A 25,671-nucleotide genomic window follows, 5' to 3' on the forward strand; every position below is an offset into this window, starting at 1 on the left:
AAAGCTCAGAAGGTCTGGCAGCATCTGTGAAGAGAAATCAGAATTAATGTTTTGGGTCTGGTGACTCCTCCTCAGAACTGACCTTCGTAACCACCCTGTCTACACCTGACACAAATTTCAAAGAATTATGTAGCTGAAAGCTTAGGTTCCTCTGTTGTACACCACCACGAAGGGCCCTACTCTTAATTGTATACATCTTGTCCTTGTTTATATTACCAAAATGCAATACCTTGCATTTATCCAAATTAAACTCCATCTGCCACTCTCAGCCCATTGACCTAACTGATCATGATCTCTGTGTAATCTTAGATAACCTTCTTCACTATTTCAACAATTTTAGTGTCATCTGCAAACTTACTAACCATGCCTCCTAAATTCACATCCAAATCGTTTATATAAATGACAAACAAAAGTAGACCCAGTATACTGGACCCCAAGCTTGACTGTTATTGCACTTGAATAATTGGTTGGTGCAGGTGTCCTGGAAACGTTCTCTGAAGCATTCTGCGAGTAGGCATCCTGTCTCCCCAGTGTAGAGGAGACTGCAATGGGAGCAACAGATACAGTAAATGACATGTGTGGAAGTGCAGGTAAAACTCTAATGGATGTGGAAGGTTCGTTTGGGGCCTTGGACAGAAGTGAGGGGGGTAGGGGGGAGAAAAGAGGTGTGGGCGCAGGTTTTGCAATTCCTGCAGTGGCAGGGGAAGGTGTCTGGTAGGGAGGGTGGTTTGGTGGTGGTGGGGGGTGTTGGTTGGACCCGACAAGAGAGTCACAAAGTGAATGGTTTTTACAGAACATAGATAGGGATGGAGAGGGAAATATATCTCTTGTGGTGGAGTTCGTTCGTAGGTGGCGGAAATGGCGGAGGATGACGCAACGTATATGGTGGTTGGCTGGGTGGAAGGTGAGGACCGGGGGTGGGAGAGTTCTGCCCTTGATTCTAGTCTATTTTAAATTGAAGAACTTAGGTGAAGGAATGAGATCCAAGTGCAGGATACCAGTAAGACAGACATAAAGCAGACATAAACCAAGGTGGTAAAACAAAAGACAGTGGTTGACTGAAACAAGGTTTTATAAGCGTTTCATTTACAGAAAGAAGTGAAGACTGAAAAAAATATAACAACTAACTGTTTCATCTATACATGGCATTTGCTATACATGGAAAATCCTTTAAACTGTTAATTGCTACTAATGCTTTGTCTCTTATCCAGGAACAGTTTTATATTTGTGCTAAGACTGTAATATGAAAAAAATACAGAACTGAACACCTCTCTCAACATAACACTAATTGTTGTGGGAGATATTTTAGGAATGATGGCATTATCCAGCCAGTCATTGGTAGAATATACTTGGATAAGCACAGAATGTAAAAAAAATGTATTATCAGAATTAGTAAATTGGATATTTAATCATATGGCTAGGAAAGTGTCTATAAGCCAAAGAACCCTTAATATGTTTTGGTTCTCATTAAGAATATATGAAAAAGCTCGACTGTTACTGAACTTGAATAATTTTACCTCAACATAATATGAAAAGGCTTTCCTTTAAGCATTACATCAGCTCTTTCAAGTTTCATCTAAGGAAATAATTAGCAACGCAAAGGTACACTGAAAGCTGTATCATGGCTGAAGGATTCAATCACATCCCAGAATTATACATCAAATTAACCTAGTCACTTGAATATTTCATATTAATTTCTCATTATGCTCTACTGCTCAGTTTCATGGAAGTAGCTTGAATTCTAGTTTTGCAGAATATGACCATATTAGAAGAAAAACAATCATATATTGTCTCTCTTTGCTTAAGAGTTACTCGCACGTATATAGTGTCTCGTTATCTCTTCAGGAGATACTAAAGAGCTTTACTAAACAGATGTTGACTGTTTAAACTGTTATTATGCAGGTAACTGCTGAAGCTAATTTGATCACAGCAAGATCCCACAATGAGTGAATGAATGAACTACCAGTAAACTGTGGTGCTGTTGGATGCAAAATGATTCCTATATCAAGAAATTTAAGGGGTCGATGGTATTTTTTATAATTTATCATTCACTTCAGCAGGTAGACAGGTTCTCAATATAGCAGCTCAACTGAAAGACTGTACCTGACAATGCTCTGTGAAGTTGGATTACTCAAGCTTGTGATGTGGCATTATTGTGACGTTCAGTACATAACAGCCTAAAAACACAAATGCTATGAATATGTCATTATACAATTATGATGATCTCATAGAATGGAATGAAATTAATTAAATATGGCGTAAGTGTTCGAATTAAAATTAAAAAGGAAATCCTATAAGAACAAATGGGGTGATATTATTGAATTAACAGATTTTCATATAGAACATTGTGCAAGGATTACACTGTTGAGCAATTTGAGCTTCCAGAAATACAGTAAACATTATAATAGATTATGAATTGATATTTTGACTAACTCATACCTTAAAGCACAGCTAATGCCACAGAAAATTACACTTGAGTATTGGAAGCTGCTATAGAACACAAAATATTGATTGCAGCCAACTGAGTATATTCGTGAAGAAGGGCTTATGCCCGAAATGTCGATTCTCCTGCTCCTTGGATGCTGCCTGACCTGCTGCGCTTTTCCAGCAACACATTTTTCAGCTGTCATCATACCAGACTATGTCCAATTCCACTGACAGAACAGACCCTCTGGTGGAAGGGGAGCTGGTAGTTCTCAACATTGACTCCATACCTCAAGTAGTCTCATGACTATCAAATAGCATTTAGTCAACAATAACCTGTTCACGAATGGCCCAGGCAGATTCAAAACTGACCAATCAGCTCTTGACCTCATTATTTCCTTGGTCCAAACACTAACAAAAGAGATGCACTTTCAATGTAAAGTGAGGGTGATTGCCCGTAACATCAAGACAGCATTTGACCAAGTGTGGAGTCAAGGATTCCTCTGATACTAAACAGTGTTCAAATGCAGCAATACCTGGACAAATTTCAGACCTGGGTTGGTGAATGGCAAGTAATCTTTATGCCGCACAAGTGCAAGGCAATGACCATCATCATCAAGACAGAATTCAACCATCTGTTGATGGCATTACCATCACTCGATATCCCACTAATAACTTCCTGGGGAGGGCGGAGGTTGGTACCTTTGACCAGAAATTGAACTGGACTAAGCCAAATAGAAACTATAGTTACAGGAGCAGATCAGATGCTCAGCAGTTCAATGGTGACCACTCAAAGCCTGCCCACCATCAACATGGTATAAATCAGTTATATAGTGGAATAATTCTTTTTACCAGGATAAGTGCAGCTCCAATAATGTGCAACAGATTTAAAACCATCCAGGACAAGAAGCCTGCTTGATTGGCATCCCATCTAACAATTCCAACAGTCATTCCCTCTGCCACCAAGGCATAGTGGCAGCAGTGTCTACCATCTACAAATGCACTGCAAAAAAAAATCACCAAGGTTTGTTAGATAATATCTTCCAAACTAGCTTCTGGATTAGTGTTGCAGGAAGAGCACAGCAGTTCAGGTAGCATCCGAGGAGCAGTAAAATCGACGTTTCGGGCAAAAGCCCTTCATCAGGAATAAAGGCAGAGAGCCTGAAGGGTGGAGAGATAAGCTGGAGGAGGGTGGGGGTGGGGATAAAGTAGCATAGAGTTGCAGTGGGAGAGGGACTCCCTGAGATTCTCGTAGAAAGAGGAGGAAAACTTCTTCAAGGCAGGCATCCTTGCAAGAGGATTCGCAGTAAGGTTAAAATCAACTGGAAACCAGATTCTGGATTAGTGGTGCTGGAAGAGCACAGCAGTTCAGGCAGCATCCAAGGAGCAGTAAAATCGATGTTTCGGGCAAAAGCCCTTCATCTTCCAAACCAGCGACAAACCTACTACCATGAAAAACAAAGGCAGCAGATACATAGCAACACCGCAGCTTGCACGTTTCCTTTCAAGCCACAGGCCATCCTGATTCGTAAGCATATCACTGGGTCAAAATCCTTTCAAACATCACTGCGGGGTCTTCCTGCACCACATGAATTCCAGTAGCTCAAGGCAGCAGCTCACCATTACCTACATAAAGGCATTTAGGGATTGGCAATAAATGCTGGTCTAGCCAGCATTACCTACCTGTGGTGAACAATGAAAAGCAATGCAGGTATTTGGGAGCAATTACAAAACAGGAATACTTAAGCCTTCCAATGTAACTAACATTTACATTATTAATGATTCAGAGTTAAGCAAAGACCATTTTCATGCAGGAGGTTGTTCTGTGTGGCCACACATCTGACTTGAACATGTAATATTACTCATGTAGTTCTCAAAATGCAACTCATCCCATTCCTGAATTACATTTTTTCTTTCCCTTTACCTCCCATCCCACTCCTGGTTTACCTGTTCCTCTGAGTCCAAATACTAAGCTTGATTTCAATAGTCCAACTGGAAATCTAGGTTCTAGCCTCCCACTATGCAGTCCTTTTCCAGGGTTTCAGCTTCCATGCTCTGAAAATACACTTTCATAAGCCTTCCATTCCCTCAGGCATGACAAAAAGATGGCAGGTGTCCTAGCCACCACTTCATTTCAAGAGCAGGAGGTTTTTCCTTTGCTGAGTAGGGATTTGGTGCCCAGGTGTGCCACTAATGTTCCCTACACACTGAACAGCTGCCAGTCAGAGATTTCTCTGTGGTTCTGCACATTACAATTGGTACGCTAATGCATTGACTTCTGGTTTCAAAAAGATGTCCGTGCAACAAAAAAGACATATTGTTTTCCACCTGACCTCCATGACATAATAGAGGAAAAGATTGCACTCAAGAAAGACACTCAGAGTGCTGGAGAAGGAAAAGGAGTATGAGGTACAGAGTGCTAGAGTTAAAAGAATAAAAAGAGAGAACTAAAAAGGAAGAAACATAAAAATAAGGAATATGCACAGAGTGGAGGACATAATAAGATTTGTGGGATAAAGGGCTATAGACGAATGAACAGAGAGAAAAACGGGACAAAGAGTGGGTCACAAAGAATGACAGAATGAAAGGGAAATAATTCAAAGCAAAGTCAAGCAGACAGACAGTTACAGGCAATAAGACAATTAAAACATTTCACAAATAATTCCAGAGGAAATTAACTTGCTCTACTCAAAGTAGATACACATACATTTCTGCACAACTTCAAAATACCAATACTTTTGTATGATCATGAAGGTTCAGTAACAATGGGAAGTATGTGCTTTATTTCTTACCTGATTTTCAGTTTGATTAATTCCCAAAAGGAAGACAAGCTCTGCACAGAAGATGGCTGCCGCAATGTTGCAATGGATACCACGAGTGTTGGATTTGAGTCCATTTAGACAGGTCAAAATGAAGAAAGTGAGAAGCAGTGCCACAAGAGACACACTAATAGTTGAATAGGTGACGATCGCCAAGGTCTCTAGATCTCCTTCCAGCTGCTACAGGGAACATTTATAAAAACAAATGCACACATTACCAAAACACAATGAAGCGCAGTTTATGAAAAGACCATGTGTTGTTATCTTAACTGTTCTTTCCAAAGAAGCCCTGTTATTTTGCACTTAGCTGAAATTGGTTCACTTAGCAGTCTTTGGACTTTTCTTGTTTGTGAGCATCAAGGCCATATCATCTTGTCTATTCGTTATTTGAAAGGATATGAAGGCTTTAACAAATTCAGCCCATACTCTCTTGAGTTTAGAAGAATGACAGGTGATCACATTCAATCATAAAAGGTTCTGAAAAGTTGGATAGGGTGGACACTGACTGAATTTGCTGATGAGGGATAGGGTTGTGAATTTTTGAAATGCTCTATTCTGGGGGCTAGTAGATAATCAACTTTGATTACATTTATTACTGGCATAAAGGTTTTTGGTTTGTCAAGGAATCAAGGAATATAGGGAATGGGCATGATACTGGGAATAACAGCCATCATCATATTGTGGAGCACGTTTATGTGCTGTGTGGTTTGCTTCTGCTATCACTTAATAAGAGAGTATGCAGAAAGCACTGACAAGAATGGCTCTAGGGAAGAGGAACTTCATTTAGGCACCAGACTGGAGAAGCAAGGACCTCTTCCAAGAAGAGATGGTTGGAAGGCAATGTGATGGTGATATTCAAAATTGGCAGGTACGTTAGTAGTGAGGGAGAAACTGTTCCCATTGCTCAAAGCATTGAGAATCAGATGGAATACATTTAAGGGAATTGGCAAAAGAAGCTACAACAAGGAGGATTTTTTTTAATGCAGAGTGTGGTTGGATTTGGAATACACTTCCGGAAACTGTGCTGAAAGCACATCCAAACAGGGCATGTAAAAGAGAATTGGAAAGATATTGAAAAGAAAAAACAATTACACAGTTGTAGGGAAAAGGCAGAGGAATGGAGCTAGGTGAATTTCATGGCAATTAAAACAGCTGCAATTAAAAGTAAGTGCTTAATTAATTTTAAATCATCTTCTTTGACTTGTTATGACTCACCTCCGTAGCAGGTGGGATTTGATCCCATACCTTCTGGCCCAGAGGCAAAAGTTTGCTAAAAACAGCATTGCTGTCCAAGTTACTGGCTGCTGTCAGTGAGTAAACAGCATTAATCAAACTCTGAAGAGTGCTGCATCCAAAATGCACTATCTTTTAAACATGAATTTCAGATCATGGATAATAACATTACAAACTCTTATCCTGGGGCTTAGCATCTTTTGAACACATTTATATTTGCAATTTTTTAATAATATTACTTATCTCCAATATTCCAGAAATATCCTATAGAATTCCAAAATCTAAAAGCAAGGACAGAGATGAATTATTTCTGAACTGTGCTGAAAAGTGGAAAACACTCAATATCTGCTGTTGGAAATTTGTTTTCCTGAAAACCCTGATAGCTTGGTGAAGGTGCAAGCCTTCTTTCTCCTTCTCTTGAATTACAGAGGATCAATGTCCACCCTCATGGAAAAGCAGATGGCAGCCTGATATATATCAGCTGGAGAGCCTGCTGGTGCCTGGAGGAAGTTGCTTATGGCCACAGACACCTTGATAGATGTAGCACTGCTGTCCTTATCCTGTCGAAATGTTGAAGATCAGTCAATTTTGAAAAGCATCTTCTGAGTAAAACAGAACTGTATAACCTTTGACAAAGGGTCAGTTAGACTCGAAACGTCAGCTCTTTTCTCTCCTTAAAGATGCTGCCAGACCTGCTGAAATTTTCCAGCATTTTCTTATTGAGAACTGTATAACCGTTCCTCACTGAGGTTGAGGTCAAGGAGGACAGAAGCTACAGGAACCATGGCTGGGGTCAAGTGGTCTATGAAAATCCTTTCAAGTGAGAACCAAGGTCTTCAATCCATGCAACATTACATCCTGTCAATTCACCAACTTTAAGTGACAGCAGAAAATTTATAGCACATTTACTAATTCAAAAGCAGCCAGCAGAAACCCATGAACAACTAATCTGCAAGCATTTGATGATTTCTTTACACATCACTGGTGGGGTATCTTTCTAGATATGTACAGCTATGTAAGGTTAAGACTGAACCTTAGATGGAAATGAGTTTGAAAATAGCACTGCTACAGTCAAATTCAAATGACATGCTAACTTGTGTCATGATCTGTTGTCTCTGCACACTAATTTTATACTCCCACAAAGGCTTCATCAAAATGTCATCTAGTACTGTCTGTACCAGAAATGAGCACGGATCCATTCTGCATCTGTAAAAACAGTATGATACTGAAATAACGTTTTGTAAAGATCAAGGCCAATGGAATTCTAGTGTACCAACAAACAAGAAAAAAAAGAGAAAAATGTTGAAAAGGCTGGACATTCATGAGAGCATGTTTTGAAGCAGAAAACATATTCAGCCAACAGAAGGTGAAAACTTAGAATTAGAATTCAGATGTAAAACCAGAAGGTTCGAAATGAGATGGAAGCTCTTAAAAAACAAAACTGTAACTGCCTTGGTTTAAATCACTCTAAGCAGCTTAAGGAACAAATTCAGTCACTAGCCAATCGGGAACTAAACTTGGCTGTAGTGCATCAGGATAAGAAAGTTTTGGAATAGCAGCTACAGTTCATGAATGAAAACTTGACAACACTTCTAGACAAAGTCAACATCACAAGATCTTGATCTATCAGCAAATTACCTCTACGCAATAGTGATGCATAGGCTTACTTGATATTATAAATAGTTAAACTTTCTTTTGGAGCAAGATGTTAGGATCTATCTTGCCTTTAGGAAACCTCATCTTAATGAATTTGAAGTGTTGCACATAAACAATGTTGCTTTTCTTCAATAAAACCAAAGAACTGCAGAGACACCAACAAAAATTGCTGGGAAAACTCAGCAGGTCTAGCAGCATCTGTAGAGACAAAGCAGAGTTATCGTTTCGAGTCTAGTGATCCTACTTCAGCTTTCTCTCCACAATTTTTCCAGCAATTTCAGTTTGTGCTGAGACTTTTCCTTGAGGTTAATTTTCTTGATGTCTGAAAGCTGTATGCACAAAAGTCTTATTGATGTAATACCTTAAAATGTGCTTTACTGTTTTAAATATACCAAACCATGAAGTTAATCAATCCTTGATGAGCAAATGGTTATGAAACCATTATCATGAACATGACTCAAACCAGTTTTCATTCACTTCAAATACTTAATAAAAACACATGGACCACAAAAGAAACGTGCTTTGAATATAAACATTAACCAGCTTTTGTTTAAGAAAGAAAATATATGTCCTTGTTATATTGGAAACAGCTCTTGTATTTCATAGCATTGTTACTCCCTTGACTCAATTTCTGCTGTGGGCCTTATTTGCAACCATTTTCACAGAAAATCATAAGACATAGAAGCAGAATTAGGCCAATCGGCCCATTGGGTCTGCTCTGCCATTTGTTCACAGCTGGAATGTTTCTCAACTTCTTCTCCCTATAACCCTTCATTCCCTTACTAATCAAGAACCTACCTTAATTACACTCAATGATTTGACCTCCTCAGCCCTCTGCAGCAATGAGTTCCACAGTTTAACTACCTTCTAGCTGAAGAAATTCCTCCTCATCTCAGTTCTAAAGGGTTGTCCCTTCGCTCTGAGGCTGTGCCCTTGGGTCCTCGTCTCTCCTACTATTAAAACAGCTTCTGCACATCCACTCTATCCAGGCCTCTCAGTCTTCTGCAAGATTGAATGAGTTCTCTCTCTTTATCCTTCTAAAACTCTGTGAATATATTCAGTGGAGTTGAGCTAAAAGGTGAGGCTGAAAAGGCTGGTGCTATTTTCTGTGGAGCATCAGAGGCTGAGCAGTGACCTTATAGAGATTTATAAAATCATGAGAGGCATGGATGAGATTAAATATACAAGGTCTTTTCCTGGGGTGGGCCAGTCAAAAACTAGAGGACATAGGTTTAAGGTGAGAGGAGAAAAATTTAAAAAGGAACCTAAAGGGCAATTTCGTCACGTAATGAGCTGCCAGAGGAAGTGGTAGGAGGCTGCTCCAATTACAACATTTAAAAGGCATCTGGATGGGTTTAGAGGGATATGGGCCAAATGCTGGCAAATGGGACCAGATTAATTTAGGATATCTGGTTGGAATGGGCGAGTTGGACTGAAGGGTCTGTTTCCATGCTGTACAGCTCTATGACTAGAACCGCTCCTCATATGACAAGCTCTTCATCCTCAGGATCATTCTCAAAAACCTCCACTGGACCCCCTCCAATGCCAGCATGTCCCTCCTGGGATATGGGGCCCAAAACTGCTCATAATATTCCAAATTAGGTCTGACCAGACCCTTATACAGCCTCAGCAGTACATTTCTGCTTTTGTATTTCAACCTTCTTGAAATGAATGTTAACATTGTATCTGCCAAATGAACCCTTCATGTCAATCTTAACATGAACTAGGACTCCCAAACCTCTTTATGCTTCAGATTTCTGAAGTCTTGCCCCATTTAGAAAATAGTCTATGCTTCTATCCTTCTTACCAAAGTGCAAGATATCACAATTTCTCTCACTATATTTCATCTGATACTTCTTTGCCCAGTCTCCTACTGTCTTTCCATCTATATTTGTGTCAAATGCAAACCTGGCAACAATGCCTTCAGTTCCTTCGTCCAAGTTGTTACTAACGGATCATGTGAACAGTTGTGGTCTCAACACTGACCTGTACAGAACTCCGCTCGACCCTGTGGCACCTTGTCTAAGGTCTTCTGGAAATCCAAATTCTCTGGCTCTCCTTTGTTTAACTCACTTGTTACCCCCTCAAAGAATTCTAACAGATTTGTCAGGCATGACCTCTCCTTGAGGGAAGCTATATTGACTCTGCCCTTTTTTTAACCATGCATTTTTACCATGGACTTAAAAATCTTACCAATATTCCTGATGAAGGGCTTTTGCTCAAAACGTCGATTTTACTGCTCCTCAGATGCTGCCTGAACTGCTGTGCTCTTCCAGCACCTCTAATCCAGACTCTGATTTCCAGCATCTGCAGTCATTGTTTTTACCTACCTTAAAAATCTTACCAACAACCAAGGTCAGGCTAACCGGATTATAGTTTCCTGTCTCTACCTCGGTCCCTTCTAAATAGTGGTGTTACATCAACTGTTTTCCCATCCTCTAGGACCCTCCCTGACACTCGTGATTCATGAAAGATCACCACTAAAGTCTCCACAATCTCCTCAGCTATCTCCTTCAGAACTCTAGAGTGTAATCCATCCGGTCTGGGTAATTTATCTGCCTTCAGACTTTTCAGCTTCCCCATCACCTTCTTCTTAATGATGGCCACTACACTCACGTCTGCCCTCTTGAAATTCTGTTATGATGCCAGTTTCTTTCACTGTGAAAACTAATGCAAGTACTTATTTAGTACCTCTGCAATTTCTTTGTTCTCTATTATGACTTCTCCAGCAATCCAATGTCCACTCTGACCTTTTAGACATCTAAAAATAAAATTCTTGCAATCTTCTATCAAAACCAGGCTACCAAAACCACTAGCTTCCTACTAATCTTCAACACACTGTATGCTTTTTCTTTTGCTTTTATGCAGTTGCTAACTTACCCTGTCAGCCATTGGTTGCCTTATCCTCCACTTAGCATGTTTCTTGTTCCTTGGGATGAATTTCTGCTGAGCCCCCCGAATTACCCAAATAAATCCTGCCATTGCTGCTCTACCATCTTTCCCTTCCAACCAACTGTGGTCAATTCCTCCCTCATGGCTTTGTAGTTACCTTTACTCAAACGTGATACTGTTATATCTGATTCAAATCTTCTCCCTTTTAAAATACAGGGTGAAGTTGATCATGGTTAAAAATCACACAACACCAGGTTATAGTCCAACAGGTTTAATTGGAAGCACTAGCTCTTGGAGCGCTGCTCCTTCATCAGGTGGTTGTGGAGGACACAATTGTAAGACACAGAATTTATAGCAAAAGTTTACAGTGTGATGTAACTGAAATTATACATTGAAAAATACCTTGATTGTTTGTTGAGTCTTTCATCTGTTTGAATACCATGATGGTTTCACTTCTTTCATGTGTAAATCATAAAACTTTTTTTAAAAAAGTTGCATTCTCAGGTTAATTCTAACAATTGGTGTTAGCTAGACAATATGTTGAAGGTGTTAGCCCCCTGCATTCTCTGTCTGTGCCATAATGTTTAGACTGATTCTGATCTAAAAAGTTAGATAACAGAGTCTTACATGAATTCATGCAGTTTTTGAGCAAAGTACAATGTAACTCTGCAAGTACAAATTCACCCCACAAATGTATATGTGTGCATGTGGGTTGTGTGTGCATGTCTGTCTGTCTGGGTTGGGGGGGTTGTGAGTGAGTGAGAGTGTGCGCGTTTGTGTGAGTGTAGAGTGTCTTAAGTCTGTGAGGGGGTGCATGTGAGAGCGTGGGGGAGTGTGTGTCTGTCAGGGTCTGTGTGAGTGTCTATGTGCGTGTCTGTGTATACGTGTGTCTGTGTATGTATAGGAGTGAGTGTGTGTATATAGGAGTGTCTGTGTGTGTGTATAGTGCAATGGTGGTCACCTGTAATGTGACATGAACCCAAGGTCACAGTTGAGGCCCTTCCTATGGGTAAGGAACTTAGCTATCAGCTGCTGCTCAGCCACTTTTCGCTGCTGCCTGTCCCGAAGTCCGCCTTGGAGAATGGTCACCTGAAGGTCTGAGGTTGAATGTCCTGGATCACTGAAGTGTTCCCCAAGTGGGAGGGTACACTCCTGTCTGTTGATTGTTCTGCGGTGCCTATTCATCCGTTGCCGTAGCCTTTGCTCGGTTTCCCCAATGTATCATGCCTCAGGGCATCCTTGCCTGTAACGTATAAGATAGACAACGTTGGCTGAGTCACATGAGTACCTACCACGTACATGGTGGGAGGTGTCCCCATGTGTAATGGTGGTATCCATGTCCACACTCTGACACGGCTTGCAGCACCTACCGTGACAGGGTTGTATGGAGTTGTCCTGAAAACTGAGCAGCTTGCTACGAACAATGATCTGTTTGAGGTTTGGCGGTTGTTTAAAGGCAAGTAGTGGAGGTGTGGGGACAGTCTTGGCGAGGTGCTCATCCTCATTGATAATGTGTCGCAGGTTACGAAGAACATAGTGTAGTTTTTCAGCCCCTGGGAAGTACTGGACAACGAAGGGTACCCTGTTGATTGCAGCTCGTGTCTGTCTCCTGAGGAGGCCATTACGGTTCCTTGCTGTGGCACGTCGGAACTGGCAGTCGATGAGTTGAGCACCGTACCCTGTTCTTATGAGGGCATCCCTGAGTACTTCCAGGTGCTCATGTTATGATCACTGCCCTCTAGGGGTTCCTTCACCTTCAGCTCCCCAATCAAGTCTGCCTCACCAAATCCAGAATTGCCTATTCTCTAGATGCTCTACCACAAACTGCCCCAAAAATCCATCTCATAGATATTCCATGAATTCATTTGCTCGAGATCTGCTACCAACCTGATTTTCATATTGGAATAATTATTGTAATAGAAAAGGCATGGTAATAAAGGCACACTCTCCTGATTTATTTTCTTCCCCATGATCTCAACTCTAAGCACACAGATTTTATGCATTCTGACTCTATATCATGTCTTGCTATTGATTTAATTTCTTACTAACAAGGTATGCCTGCTCTCTTTCCCATTTGTCTGTCCTTTTGATAGGACGTCTATCCTTGGATTTTTAGTTCCCATCACTGATCCCCTTGCACCCACATCTGTGATACCCACAACATCGTACCCTCCAGGTGCACTACCTTGTTTCATATACCATGTGCATTTAAGTACAACATCCTCAGTCATGTGTTGACTGCCTCCCTTCTCATAGTTGTCCCCTTATCTGCTATGCTTGAAGTTAGATTCCTGACTTTTCATATTCTGAATTTTTATTGTTCTAGCAACGTTAACTTTTCCTGAGCCCACCCCCTCTCTTTTAACAAGTACATAATAACTATGGATTACTGCGGATCAAAAGATCTGGAAAATAGAGTCTAATTACAGTTAGAATGTCCAATACTAGTCTTTCTCCTTCTCAATCGAGGTTCTGGGAGAGGGCAGTACATACTGTGCTGCTCAAATAGGGCCAATGCCTCTAGAGAAACCCAGGTTTACTAATCAACGAGCCTGTCAAGCTGGACGGTCAGTACTCAAAGCAGCTAATTTAGCACATAGACAATCCTGATTATCCATCGCAAGCTACTTAGCCAATGACTTCTCTCATTTTGAAGGACAGCAATAATTGGCTTCATTAGCTGGGAAGGACATGACTGATTCTATTTGACTTTGGGATCCACTCATATTCTGAAACTTGGGTGTTTTCAGCTGCTGTTTTCATCACTTTCGATTTGACTAGAAATTGATGGAGCATAAGATAAGGAAAAGGGTAGTAGGCTCGACTTTACATTTAATTTGCCCCATAAGTCATCCCAAACTCCTCCCTCAATGCTGTGTGGCCTTGGGCTGGCTTTCTTCCTTCCTCAGTGGTGTGTGGTGCAAGGCTCTAGGCTGGGCCCTTTCACCCCAACCTCCTCCCTCACTGGTGTGTAGCATGGACCCTAAATAGTTGGGTAAATTTTCAACTTGCCACTTCAGCATAAAACTCATCATGTGGTTAGACAAATAAAAATCTGTAATTTCCAATCATGGCTGGCTTACCTAATTCGTCTTACATTGAACAGCAAGTTGAAAATACAGAACTCCATTATACTTCTGTTGTTCAGAATTAATAGAAAATATAATTTTTCTGTTGTGATAACAATGCTTTCTTTGGGCATCTAATACTATCAATCAGGAATGAATAAGGATGTCAATATTTGTAATTTACCTTGCACAAGAAATTTTGAGAGCTGGCGTTTTAAGCTGTTGCCGTTTTTTCTGGTGTCTTAGCATTCACTCCACTGTACTATATTATACTTTCTTAAGGCATCCAATTCCAGAAAAGATTAAGGTTAGTTTTTGTCCCATTCTCAGACCTAAAGCTTTAAATGGAGCCGTTCCACATACTTTTTCAATTGCAATGGTACAGAAAGCCCTTTGTACACAGAGATCCTATTCGGTTGAATAGCTATTGAATGTAAAGCTTTGAGATGTCAAAAGTATGTCACTCATTTTTATAACAAATTTTTCATCAAAATGTATTTTGAATAAAAAAAATGTTCTTCAAACACTACTTCCCTTTTAAGCAAAATGGATTAAAACATATGGATTCGAATAAGTCTCTTAGAGAATCAAGGGATATGGGCAGGAAAATGGAGTTGAAGATCAAGGTAAGCCATGATTGTACTGAATGGCGTAGCATATTGGACAGGCTGTATGGTCTATTCAGGTTTATATCTCTTGTTCTTGGGTTATGATATCAAAAGGTAATAATGGAGATTTATATGTGGATGTTGGGATTATTGTTACTCTGATATGTTGATTTGAATTAATGACTTTCTCACACATATAATGACAGTAATTCCAGGAAACACTTGTTAAGATGCACTTGATGGGCTTAATGATGCCCATCACATTTTGGTAAGAGAAATAAAAACATATCAGATTCATAGTATTTTAACTAAAGCAATATATTTAACCTAAATTAGGAGCAAAGTATCACAAATGCTGGGAATTTGAAATAAAATTGTGCTGCAAATACTCAGCAGGTCTGGTAACATCTGAGAGTTAATTTGAATCCAATATGACTTCTGTTCAGATCTGAAGAGGAGAATGAGTTCAATCTATTATAATTGAATTAATGCAAATTGTAATGGGGGACTACGCAAGTCTCAAATTTAATGCAGATCTCTGCAAAAAAAACTAAATGGCTACAAATGATCATCTCTGTATTACTGCGTGATGGAAATAAAAACTTCAGTCGAGTTCACAGCAGATTAAAAAATTCAGTTCGGAATTTGCAAGAAAAGTTTGTATATTTCAGTCAGTACATATGGCAAATGTAATATGAGCAGATGGTATTAAGGAGGTTGAGGCGCCAATTTATCTCACCTCAGAATATAAACACTAAGGAAACAAACACTGTGCGCTACATCAGAATATTATAAATGATATACAAAACAGGAGTGCTTAAGAACAATGTACATCCCTGAGCTTGTCAAAATCAGCATTTATATTAAAAGCAATTAGCTTTTACATATATTAGTTTCTGCTAAAGATGTCAAACAGAACTTGAAGTCAATACAAAAGAAAAGGATGATTGAGGCAATGGGAGAAGGGATGATGGAATTAAATGAGCAGCACAGACACAAGAGAAGCCCATTATTTCTTTATTGGGGCCTGTCTCCAAATTATCTCAGAACATTTACCATCATCTTACTTGACAGTCATCCATTATATACCAGGCATCCATGGGCTATTAAACAGAAAATAATTTCATTTTCCAACTGTGAGTCTGGCTTAAGGTTTCATACAAAGTTACGTACCATTGAACAAATCAATGGAATTGGCTTTGACGTGCATCACTTATTCAGTCAATCTGACTTGACAATGTAAAGTGGGGTGTACGACTGAAATAGGGGATTATGTACAGAATTACTGGTATTAGATTACTAGTCTTCTGTTGAATATATTTATTTACATTTTGCTACAGGAAAACAGTAACAAAATTGATGCTGGAACACTTCTTTAATCCCATTGTAAGTAACAAGGTTCAATAAACAAAATAGTTTACTTATCAGCATTTCTGACAAAACTAATGGAGAGATTTTCTTCCTGGAGTAACCTTAAACAGCCAATAGATGCTGAACTGCAACCAAAAAGAGATAGCAGCTTTGATGTTTGTTACCTGGGTCATTTACAGCTGTTAACTGTATTTTCCTGTTACTCATTAATGCATTAGTGTATAGAACAATAAATACAACAGGCCACAGAAAATTTGTCAGAGTTCCACAGTAGTAAAGACATTAATCAAAACATTTATACATTGTACACCCTTAATCAATATTTTCCTAAAGGAGCCAGCAATAATACCTGATTACATTTAGATTGATTGTGAGGATGTAAAATCTAACAGATGCAAATAAAGTGTATGTGGACTTTCATACTAATGGGAAATGACGAGGATTAGAATTTTAAAAAAAGCTCAAATGAAAATGTAAACATTTCAGAGTGGCTTTCGTGATATTAAGTAAGTAAGTTGTCATGCTTAAGTTTAATTTAAATTGCCTTTTAATAAGCAATGTAGTACTAATGCTTATGTAAACACATCTGGCCAACTCACAGATTAAATCAAATACCGGGTATTAAGGGAATAGCAGATTTAAATCCCCATTTCAAAACAAGCATAATTGATACGTTGTCAAAAAAAAAAACCCTTTCTGTTCTTGGATATGAAAGTTGTTCAAATCCCAACCAATTGGAAGTATTCCACTTTACATCCAAATCCAATCAAAATCAGGAATTGCAAATGCTTACCTTAAATGTCTCAGTCTATCCAACAAAACTGCTTAAGGGATATGCTTAAGTATTTAGGAGCAATAGTTTCAAACTGTTGTTCCTGATTTTCAAAAATATTTGTACAAGTGCCAAAGTTTTCTTTTGGCCGAGTTCAAATGCAGTTGGCAGCTCCACCAAACATGTGATATACAGAATCCAATGTGATTCAAATATAGAATGTGTTGAGGAGAAGTAACATACCCCCTCCCAAGAAGATGTGAAGTTGCACACAGCTGGTAATACTTCAAAGGTTGTAAAGAACTGTTACAGCATCTAATGGGTTATAGAGCACAGATTCCTATTTCTTTTTTAAAAACTTAATAAAACAGCATTATAATTGTACTGTACCAGGGCAGGTTAACTACTTAAGTCAGGAACAAGATAATGCTGTTGGACTGAATGGAAAAAGCAAGTTTACATGAAGTGCAATCTATACAGTGAACTCCGTCACCTCCCAAAGCACATTTATAAACTGATGAATTAGACAATGTAAGAAACACAAGAACATTGTATTAATGGTAGGAGAGATTTTATTGTTTATTTTGGTTTTGCATTAAACAGGTACAAGTTTGAAGACCAATTAAGTTCTTCAAGACAGAAATAAAAAGACAGCGCAAACCCTGGGAAAATTTGCATTTTCATTGGTGCAATTAATGGAATTATAACAGCGGCAGGTGTTCGGTCAAGTTGAAAATGCAATACTGAATCGATACACTGAAAGCTTTGTCCCATTAACCTTAGTGATTGGGACCAATTTCAGAGTTCTTCCTCCAGCAACCTCTAGTGAGATGCCACCACCAGCCACATATTCACCACCCCCCCCCAACCTCCCATCCCTTGTCAGCATTCGCAGGTATTGTTTCCTCCAGGACAGCTTAGACAACTCCTCCTCTACTCCCAATACCTCCTCACAATACCATCCTGTGCAATCACAGAAAATGCAACACTTGCCTATTTACTTCCTCTTTCTGCACTACTTAAGGTCCCAAACACATTGTCCAGGTGAAGCAGCAATGTACTTGCACCTGTTTCAATCTAGTCTACTGTATTCACTGCTCACACAATGGGGAGACAAAATGCAGATGGCTGAACATTTTGCTGAACACCTATGTTCTGTTCATAAAAATGACACCGAGCTTCCAGTTGCCTGGTATTTCAACACACCACCATGTTCCGCTTCTATCATTTTTGTCTCATGCCTGCTGCAGCACTCCAGCCAGGCTGAATGCAAACTGGAGGAATACCTCACATGCTTCAGGACTCAACATTGACTTTAACAATTTCAGAACATGAACATATCTCTCCATTTTAATTACCCACCCCACATCACAACCTCCTGATTTGTAAGGATTGCTCCTAGCACAGATAACCCATTTTCAGACATTTACACTTCTTGTTAGCAACCAACCCAACATTTCTCTCTCTCAACTTATAAGCAACTTGTTTGTTTGCCTATCAATTTTTTCTTTCTCTCTCTCTGGGCATTTTCTCAATGTATTCTATTCACATTCCCTCTTCCCTCTCCACTCCCATTATCAACACAAATACCTTTCCAAGCTGTATTCAAGTCTGACAAAGGACCACTGGACTTGAAACATTAATTCTGTTTTTTTCTCTACTGATGTTGCCAGCTCTGATTTTTTCCAGCGCTCGCTATTTTTATTTTAGAGTTTTTCCTGTTTAGTCATCTCATTTGGACTACTGAGAAGAGTCATGGTACTGTAAATACAGGAGGATTGGTCAACCTCACCTTTTGAGTTTTTGCTGTTGCACACTGTTGATACTTTACTGAATTTTCAAACATGCATCTGACAGCAGGAACACTATGTTGCAACTGATCTAGTGTCTACATCGCAACAAAACATAGTTCTATATTTCTTCATTAATAATTCACCACCTTTACTGGCTGGTTCTGAATTTGTGTTATTTATGTGACATAGTCAATTTCTGAAGCTTAGGCATTACAATACAGGATAAAACTTGCTTAGTAACATACTTAGGATTTGTTACTTGTTGGGCTCTCAAAAACAATCTGACATCGATAGGTTAATGTACTTACAGACTGGAATGATTCCACTGGACACACACAGGCTTGCTGCGATTGGCAGTCTCCAGTAAACGGAATTCCAGGATTAGTGGTGAGTTTAAAGCTCCATGGACAAAGCTGTTGTTGTTGAAGATAGAGATAGTCACGATTGGAGAATTCATTACAGGATGCTTTGGAAGTCTGCAATTCAAAATGTTTGAAGATGTTCAATAAAGGACAGAGACACTATGAAAAGTTTCTTCAACATGTTTCAGTTTATTGCATAAGTTTTTGTTCACACCATCACCAGCAAGTTTCCCTCAAATCCACATTCGATCCTGACTTGCAGCAAAATCACTGTTCATTTACCATCACTGGGCCAAGATTCTGGAACACCCTTCCTAAATACACTGTGATTGTCTCCACAACTCGTAGCTTACTGTGATTCAAGGAAACAGCTCACCATAACTTTCTCCAGGGCAATTAGGGATATGCAATGAAAGCTGACACATTTTTTAAAAATCAGAAAATAGGATGCACTGGTTTATACCTTCAGCAGGAGTCAAACATAGTGACCAAACCTTTCCCAAGGAAGGAGAAACTGAGGGTTGAATCAGTGACTAAGAATTTAATCAAAGCAAAACTGAGCAAGTACAACATTGTTAGCGAAGTCTGCTTTTAGATTAAATATTAAGCAAAGTTGTCATCTGTCAATTTATGTGGATGGCAAGATTTCATGGTATTACTTGAAGAATAGCAGGGTAATTCTTCAGCATTTTCATCAATATTTTTACCCCAACCGCTTTCAACCAACAGGTTATCTACTTATTTAAATCAATGCCAATTACCATCTATTAGCCAGCTATCAACCATCAGCAAAGTGATGGAAAGAATGTTGTGGATCTGTTTGCCGAGCTGGGAATTTGTGTTGCAGACGTTTCGTCCCGTCTAGGTGACATCCTCAGTGCTTGGGAGCCTCCTGTGAAGCGCTTCTGTGATCTTTCCTCCGGCATTTGTAGTGGTTTGAATCTGCCGCTTCCGGTTGTCAGTTCCAGCTGTCCGTTGCAGTGGCCGGTATATTGGGTCCAGGTCGATGTGCTTATTGATTGAATCTGTGGATAAGTGCCATCCCTCTAGGAATTCCCTGGCTGTTCTCTGTTTGGCTTGTCCTATAATAGTAGTGTTGTCCCAGGCATGGCACTCATCCACAGATTCAATCAATAAGCACATCGGTCTGGACCCAATATACCGGCCACTGCAACGGACAGCTGGAACTGACAACCGGAAGCGGCAGATTCAAACCACTACAAATGCCGGAGGAAAGATCACAGAAGCGCTTCACAGGAGGCTCCCAAGCACTGAGGATGTCACCTAGACAGGGGATGAAACGTTTGCAACACAAATTCCCAGCTCAGCGAACAACAACGAGCACCCGAGCTACAAATCTTCTCACAAACTTTGATGGAAAGAATCATCAAGAGCACGTACTCAGTAATAACCTTCTGACTAATACTCAGCTGGAGTTTCACCAAGATCATTTGGCTCCAAAAAGTGGATAGAAACGCTGAATTCCAGAACTGAAATTGCATTACATAGTCCTATTTGTTATGAATTTGTAGGTGTAGTGTACCTTTACGAGAGTTGAATGGCTGGCAAGGACTTACCAAGCACACAGAATATTGGAAAATTTAAAATGTAACATTTGGTCGAACAGCTAGCAATAGCTGGGTTGCTATGTGACAAAAACAAATTCAAATTCAGCCAATCAGTTTAAATTATGCCCCAAGATACCAAACTCCAATCAAGTTTTAATTTAGTATTTTGATCCGATGTTTTTGGGTATTAAATATCAGACATTTTGAAGACTTAGGCAGAATGGCAAAGAGCAGCCAGCACCAACAAGTAGAGAGAGAGACTGCTTGCAGAAAGATCTGCTCTCTACAAGGTACCTTCACTTATCAAGCAGAATCCCCAAGAAGAAAAGAAGACAGGAATACAGAGAAGAACCGAAAGCTGCTTGATCTTAAGAAGTTTTTTATTCAAATCTTAATCGGGTGTTTTATCGGACCAGTATTGTAGAGGGCGAGGTAAAAGATAGGTTTAGGAGAAAGGACTTGTACGTAGTTGTTAGTTAATATTCTTTGTTAGACTTAAAGAATAAAGTTGTTAATTTTTACTTTAAACAGTTACTTTTGGGATAGTTCTTTGCCTCTTGAATTTTAACAGATTATAGCATGGGGTGCATCTTTTCTGTATTGCTGGCTTAAATTACTAGAGGGATTTAACACATTAAAACAAATTTTAATGGAGTTCAGGGAAATTCTCCAGTCAATAGAGCTTTAAGAAATAATGGTTAACTGGTTGAAGACCAATCATTCCAATTCCAGACATAATTACAAGAATTCCATTGGGCAGCAGCCTAGATCCAACAACCTTCAGCAGCGAGTTTTGAGATCTGTAGTTCAGGTTGAGATTTTGGATGTAGGTTTCCTTGCTGAGCTGAAAGGTTCATTTCCAGATGTTATGTTACCTCACTAGTAAGGTAGCAAAATGTCTGGAAATGAACCTTTCAGCTCAGCGAGCAAACCTACATCCAAAGCTTCAGCAGCTCCTCAATAACTTTCTCACCATCATGAGATTAAAAATATTATTTGTTAATGAGAGCAGATAGGAAAACATCCAACTATGTTGGCCATTGAGTTTTCAATTCAATTTCACAATTGCTTAGTCTCCACCATACTTAGGGAAGTGGGCTTGGGAGTTGCTGACAGTGGTCACCATTGATTAGAAACTCAACTAGCTGCATAAAAGTTGTGGTTATCACAGCATGTCAGAGGATGGATATTCTGTATAAATAGAGGGGCAATGGGGCCAGCATGGTTGAAGCAAAACAATTTAATTGTTGGATTCTTTATGTCAGTTCAGCACTGAATCTCTTGTTTCTTTCAAATCCTTCAAAGCAGGCATGCAGCAGGTTTGCACAGTTCTGCTTCAACAACAGTTTGGCCTTTAATTGAAAATTTTAAATTCAAAGAGCCACTTAAAACCAAAACCTAGCCCCCGAGAAAATCTCAGCAGCAGTCTTTGAAAAGAAAAACTATATTTTGATCCTTGGTACCGTAGAAACCACATCTCGCGCGCTTAAATGCTGAACTATTACCTTAAGTTACGGCGATCTGTGTTGAATCGGGCAGGTAATAAACTGCCAAGTGTCCGATAAATGAGGAGAATCAGGATGGTCATAGTGGGCTCAGTCTCTGATAACATCCGTTGGTGTAAAACTTTACTAGTTTCATTCCGCACTTGGATTGAGTTTACTTCTTTGGAGGTGGGTATAGCTGCATAGACAAAGAATTCAAAGAGAGATACATATAGCATTACTATAGATTGCAAAAGAAAAAAGAACAATTTTAGTCCTCATGGGCTCAACAATGCAGAGATACTGCATTTTTATTGATTCAAGTGCACCGTCTCAGAAGCAAGCATTATTTATGAAATTCCATCTGTTTATTATTGTTGTCCTTCATTCATGGAATCTCATCATTATACATGATGCTCACAGCCAGAGTATATACTGACAACCAAAAATATATGCTCTCTTTTGAATCACAGGAGCTGTAGTTCCTGCTGTTATTGCTTACCTTTAACTTTTGGTGGAAATAAAACAGATCTTGGCAGCACAATGTGCGTTTGTGCATCCCATGTAGACTGACCACGGAAGAGTCTGCTGTGATAGCGAGGAAACCGCTTCCTTGTCTTTGTGCTATTCTCCACGTGATCAATAGTTAGGACTGAAATAGAAATTCAAAAATGAGAATTAATGGATGCACAATCAGGACAGTAAAACGTACAGCTATCTTGGCCATTGAGTTTTCAATATTCACAGAGTTGTGTTAGCAGATCTCTTTCTTCCTTTTATGCATATATTTTAAAAACTAACCCATTATTTGCTATGATAGAACAAAGTTTTTTCTTAAATTTCACACTGACAATTATTCTTCTTACCAGCAACTGAGATCTGGTAAGATCATATGTCAATTATGGGAAGGAAAATATTTTGTACTACTTTGTGACAAAATATGTTAGTCACTTGCCATAACTGACACTGTAAGCCAATTTGAATGGTAAGTTAATAAAAAGAATTGTCCAACTTTCAAAACTACAATGCTCTCAAACATTTTGAACATTATGAAAGAGCAAGACAGAGTCAAAACTTTTGGTCTTACTTTCCTCAGGATCGGGGCACAAGAAATCAAACTTTGAAAGGGATCACTGATTTATGCAGCATGAGAAAAGGATGCTGACTGGTAAGGCCATTGTTGGCATGGAAATGCAGCAGAATCTTTTAATAGCTAGTTCATTAATCTTAGAGCAGGCAGCTGGACAATGACCAGCTAGAGGGTATGGAGAATGCAACAGAGATTGATAAAGAGAATGGACGTTGCCAATGAAAACGTTTAATGTATCCACAAACTCTTTTTGTCTAAGTCAGAAGTTACATGACACCAGATTATCGCCCAACAGGATTATTTGAAATCACAAACTTTGAGAGTGCTGCTTGTTCATCACTTCACCTGGTGAACAATAAACGCTCTGAAAGCTTGTGATTTCAAATAAACTTGTTGGACTATAACCTGGTGTTGCGGGACTTCTGACTATATCCAACCCAGTACTCACACATCATGGGTGCCACCTTTTTGTCTACACAGTGTGAATATATGTAGCCTTTAGGACATGCAAATAAAATATGCTGAGCCCAACCTATAATTGGTTTTCAGTGAAATTCTAAGAACTGTGTGCTTAGAATTAAATACTATTGAATAGCAGAATCACACCTAGTCCTGGACGCTGTTTTGCAAACGTAGACTTGTTGAGCATTGTCCACTATCAACGACAGTCAAAGGAACATGTTCTTTGATACAGTCTATGAGTCACTGTGATGTATGGTCTCCATATTTGGCATTACACTAGCACCAACTCATGTACCACATTACTCATTTGTGTGGTAGGCAAAAAAAATTTTGACTTGAAAGCAGCATCCTATTAATGGAACTGTGCTTCCTGCAATGAAACTTCATTAAATACTTGTGCGTATACTGCAACATATCAGATTGAAACAGCCAGCTACACTCAATGCTCAATTTTCAAAAATGCTTCTGATTCAGGGTAATCTGAGGTTGACCAGTTAATTTAGTACTATCTCCTACTATTGTAGTAGAAAAGCCACTGGCAGATTTCTCAACTAACAGGTTGAGGAAAGGGAGCTTTCAGCTAATGTTTCCATTTCAATGGCTAACTTGAGTGCAGGATAACATTGATTGAAGTGTGTAAAGAATTATTTTGATGCTGCTACAGATTCAAATATTGCAAACATACCATCTAAGTATTAGAAGTATGTAAGGGGAACGGCCACTAACATCCTATCGAAGATAGGTTTTCATGATTATCATAAAGGACGCTGTTAGCAAGAGCCATGTCAAAAGGAGCGCGCATGGCAACAAACCTAATTGGGTGTACATGGTGTCATTGAAATTGAACTTAACTAGACGAGTTAGAACATAGAACATTACCACCCAGTACAGGCCCTTCAGACCCAATGTTGCGCCAATCTATGAAACCAATCTGAAGCCCATATTCGTCCATATGTCTATCCAATTACCATTTAAATGCCCTTAAACTTGGCGAGTCTACTATTGTTGCAGGCAGTGTGTTCTACACCCCTACTACTCTGGGTAAAGAAACTACCTCTGACATCTGGATTAGTGGTGCTGAAAGAGCACAGCAGTTCAGGCAGCATCCGAGGAGCAGTAAAATCGACGTTTCCTTATCTATCACCCCTCAATTTAAAACTATGGCCCCTCATTCTAGCCATCACCATCTGAGGAAACTGTCTAGCCTATCTAATCCTCCGATTATCTTATATGTTTCAATTAAGTCATCTCTCAATCTTCTTCTCTCCAACAAACATAGCCTCAAGTCCCTCAGCCTTTCCTCATAAAACCTTCCCTCCATACCAGGCAACATCTTAGTAAACCTCCTCTTAACTTTTTCCAAAGCTTCCATATCCTTCCTATAATGCGGGGATCAGAACTGTATACAATACTCCAAGTGCGGCCGCACCAGAGCTTTGCAGCATGATCTCATGGTTCTGAAACTCAATCCCTCTACTAATAAAGGCCAACACACTGTATATCTTCTTAACAACCCTATCAATCTGGGTGGCAACTTTCAGGGATCCATGTACCTGGACACAGAGATCTCTCTGCTCATCTATACTACCAAGAATCTTACCATTAGCCCAGTACTCTGTATTCCTGTTGCTCCTTCCAAAGTGAATCACCTCACACTTTTCCACATTAAACTCCATTTGCCACCTCTCAGTCCAGCTCTGCAGCTTATCTATATTCCTTTGTAACCTACAACATTCTTCTGCACTATCCACAACACTACTGACCTTAGTGCCATCCACAAATTTACTAACCCACCCTTCTACATCCTCACTCAGGTCGTTTATAAAAATGACAAACAGCAGTGGACCCAAAACAGATCCTTGCAGTACACCACTAGTAACTGAACTCCAGGATGAACATTTCCCATCAACTGTCTTCTTTCAGCTAGCCAATTTCTGATCCATACTGTTAAATCACCCTCAATCCCATGCCTCTGTATTTTGTGCAATAGGCTACCATGGGGAACCTTGTCAAATGCCTTACTGAAATCCATATACACCACATCAACCGCTTTACCCTTATCCACCTGT

At 39.6% G+C, this 25,671-nt stretch overlaps 2 protein-coding genes across 5 annotated transcripts in view; both read right to left on the bottom strand.

Moving 5' to 3' along the window:
* LOC122559246 (cadherin EGF LAG seven-pass G-type receptor 3-like) overlaps positions 1-11,114 on the bottom strand; it is a 62,227-nt gene extending 51,113 nt beyond the window's left edge. The window contains exons 1-2 of the mRNA XM_043708628.1: positions 11,013-11,114; positions 5,217-5,423 (exon numbers count right to left, since the gene is read on the bottom strand). Of these exons, the coding sequence (XP_043564563.1) occupies positions 5,217-5,423; positions 11,013-11,114 (309 nt within the window). The remainder of the gene's footprint in view (positions 1-5,216; positions 5,424-11,012) is intronic.
* Positions 11,115-18,352: 7,238 nt separating this feature from the next.
* LOC122558869 (cadherin EGF LAG seven-pass G-type receptor 3-like) overlaps positions 18,353-25,671 on the bottom strand; it is a 178,976-nt gene continuing 171,657 nt past the window's right edge. For all 4 annotated transcript variants that reach the window (XM_043707749.1, XM_043707748.1, XM_043707747.1 and 1 more), the window contains 3 exons: positions 22,553-22,702; positions 22,072-22,249; positions 18,353-19,112 (listed from right to left, as the gene is read on the bottom strand). In XM_043707749.1, coding sequence (XP_043563684.1) covers positions 18,941-19,112; positions 22,072-22,249; positions 22,553-22,702 — 500 coding nt within the window. In that variant the 3' untranslated portion in view covers positions 18,353-18,940. The remainder of the gene's footprint in view (positions 19,113-22,071; positions 22,250-22,552; positions 22,703-25,671) is intronic.

This window comes from Chiloscyllium plagiosum, chromosome 18 (assembly GCF_004010195.1).
Source record: "Chiloscyllium plagiosum isolate BGI_BamShark_2017 chromosome 18, ASM401019v2, whole genome shotgun sequence".
Lineage (NCBI taxonomy): Eukaryota > Metazoa > Chordata > Chondrichthyes > Orectolobiformes > Hemiscylliidae > Chiloscyllium > Chiloscyllium plagiosum.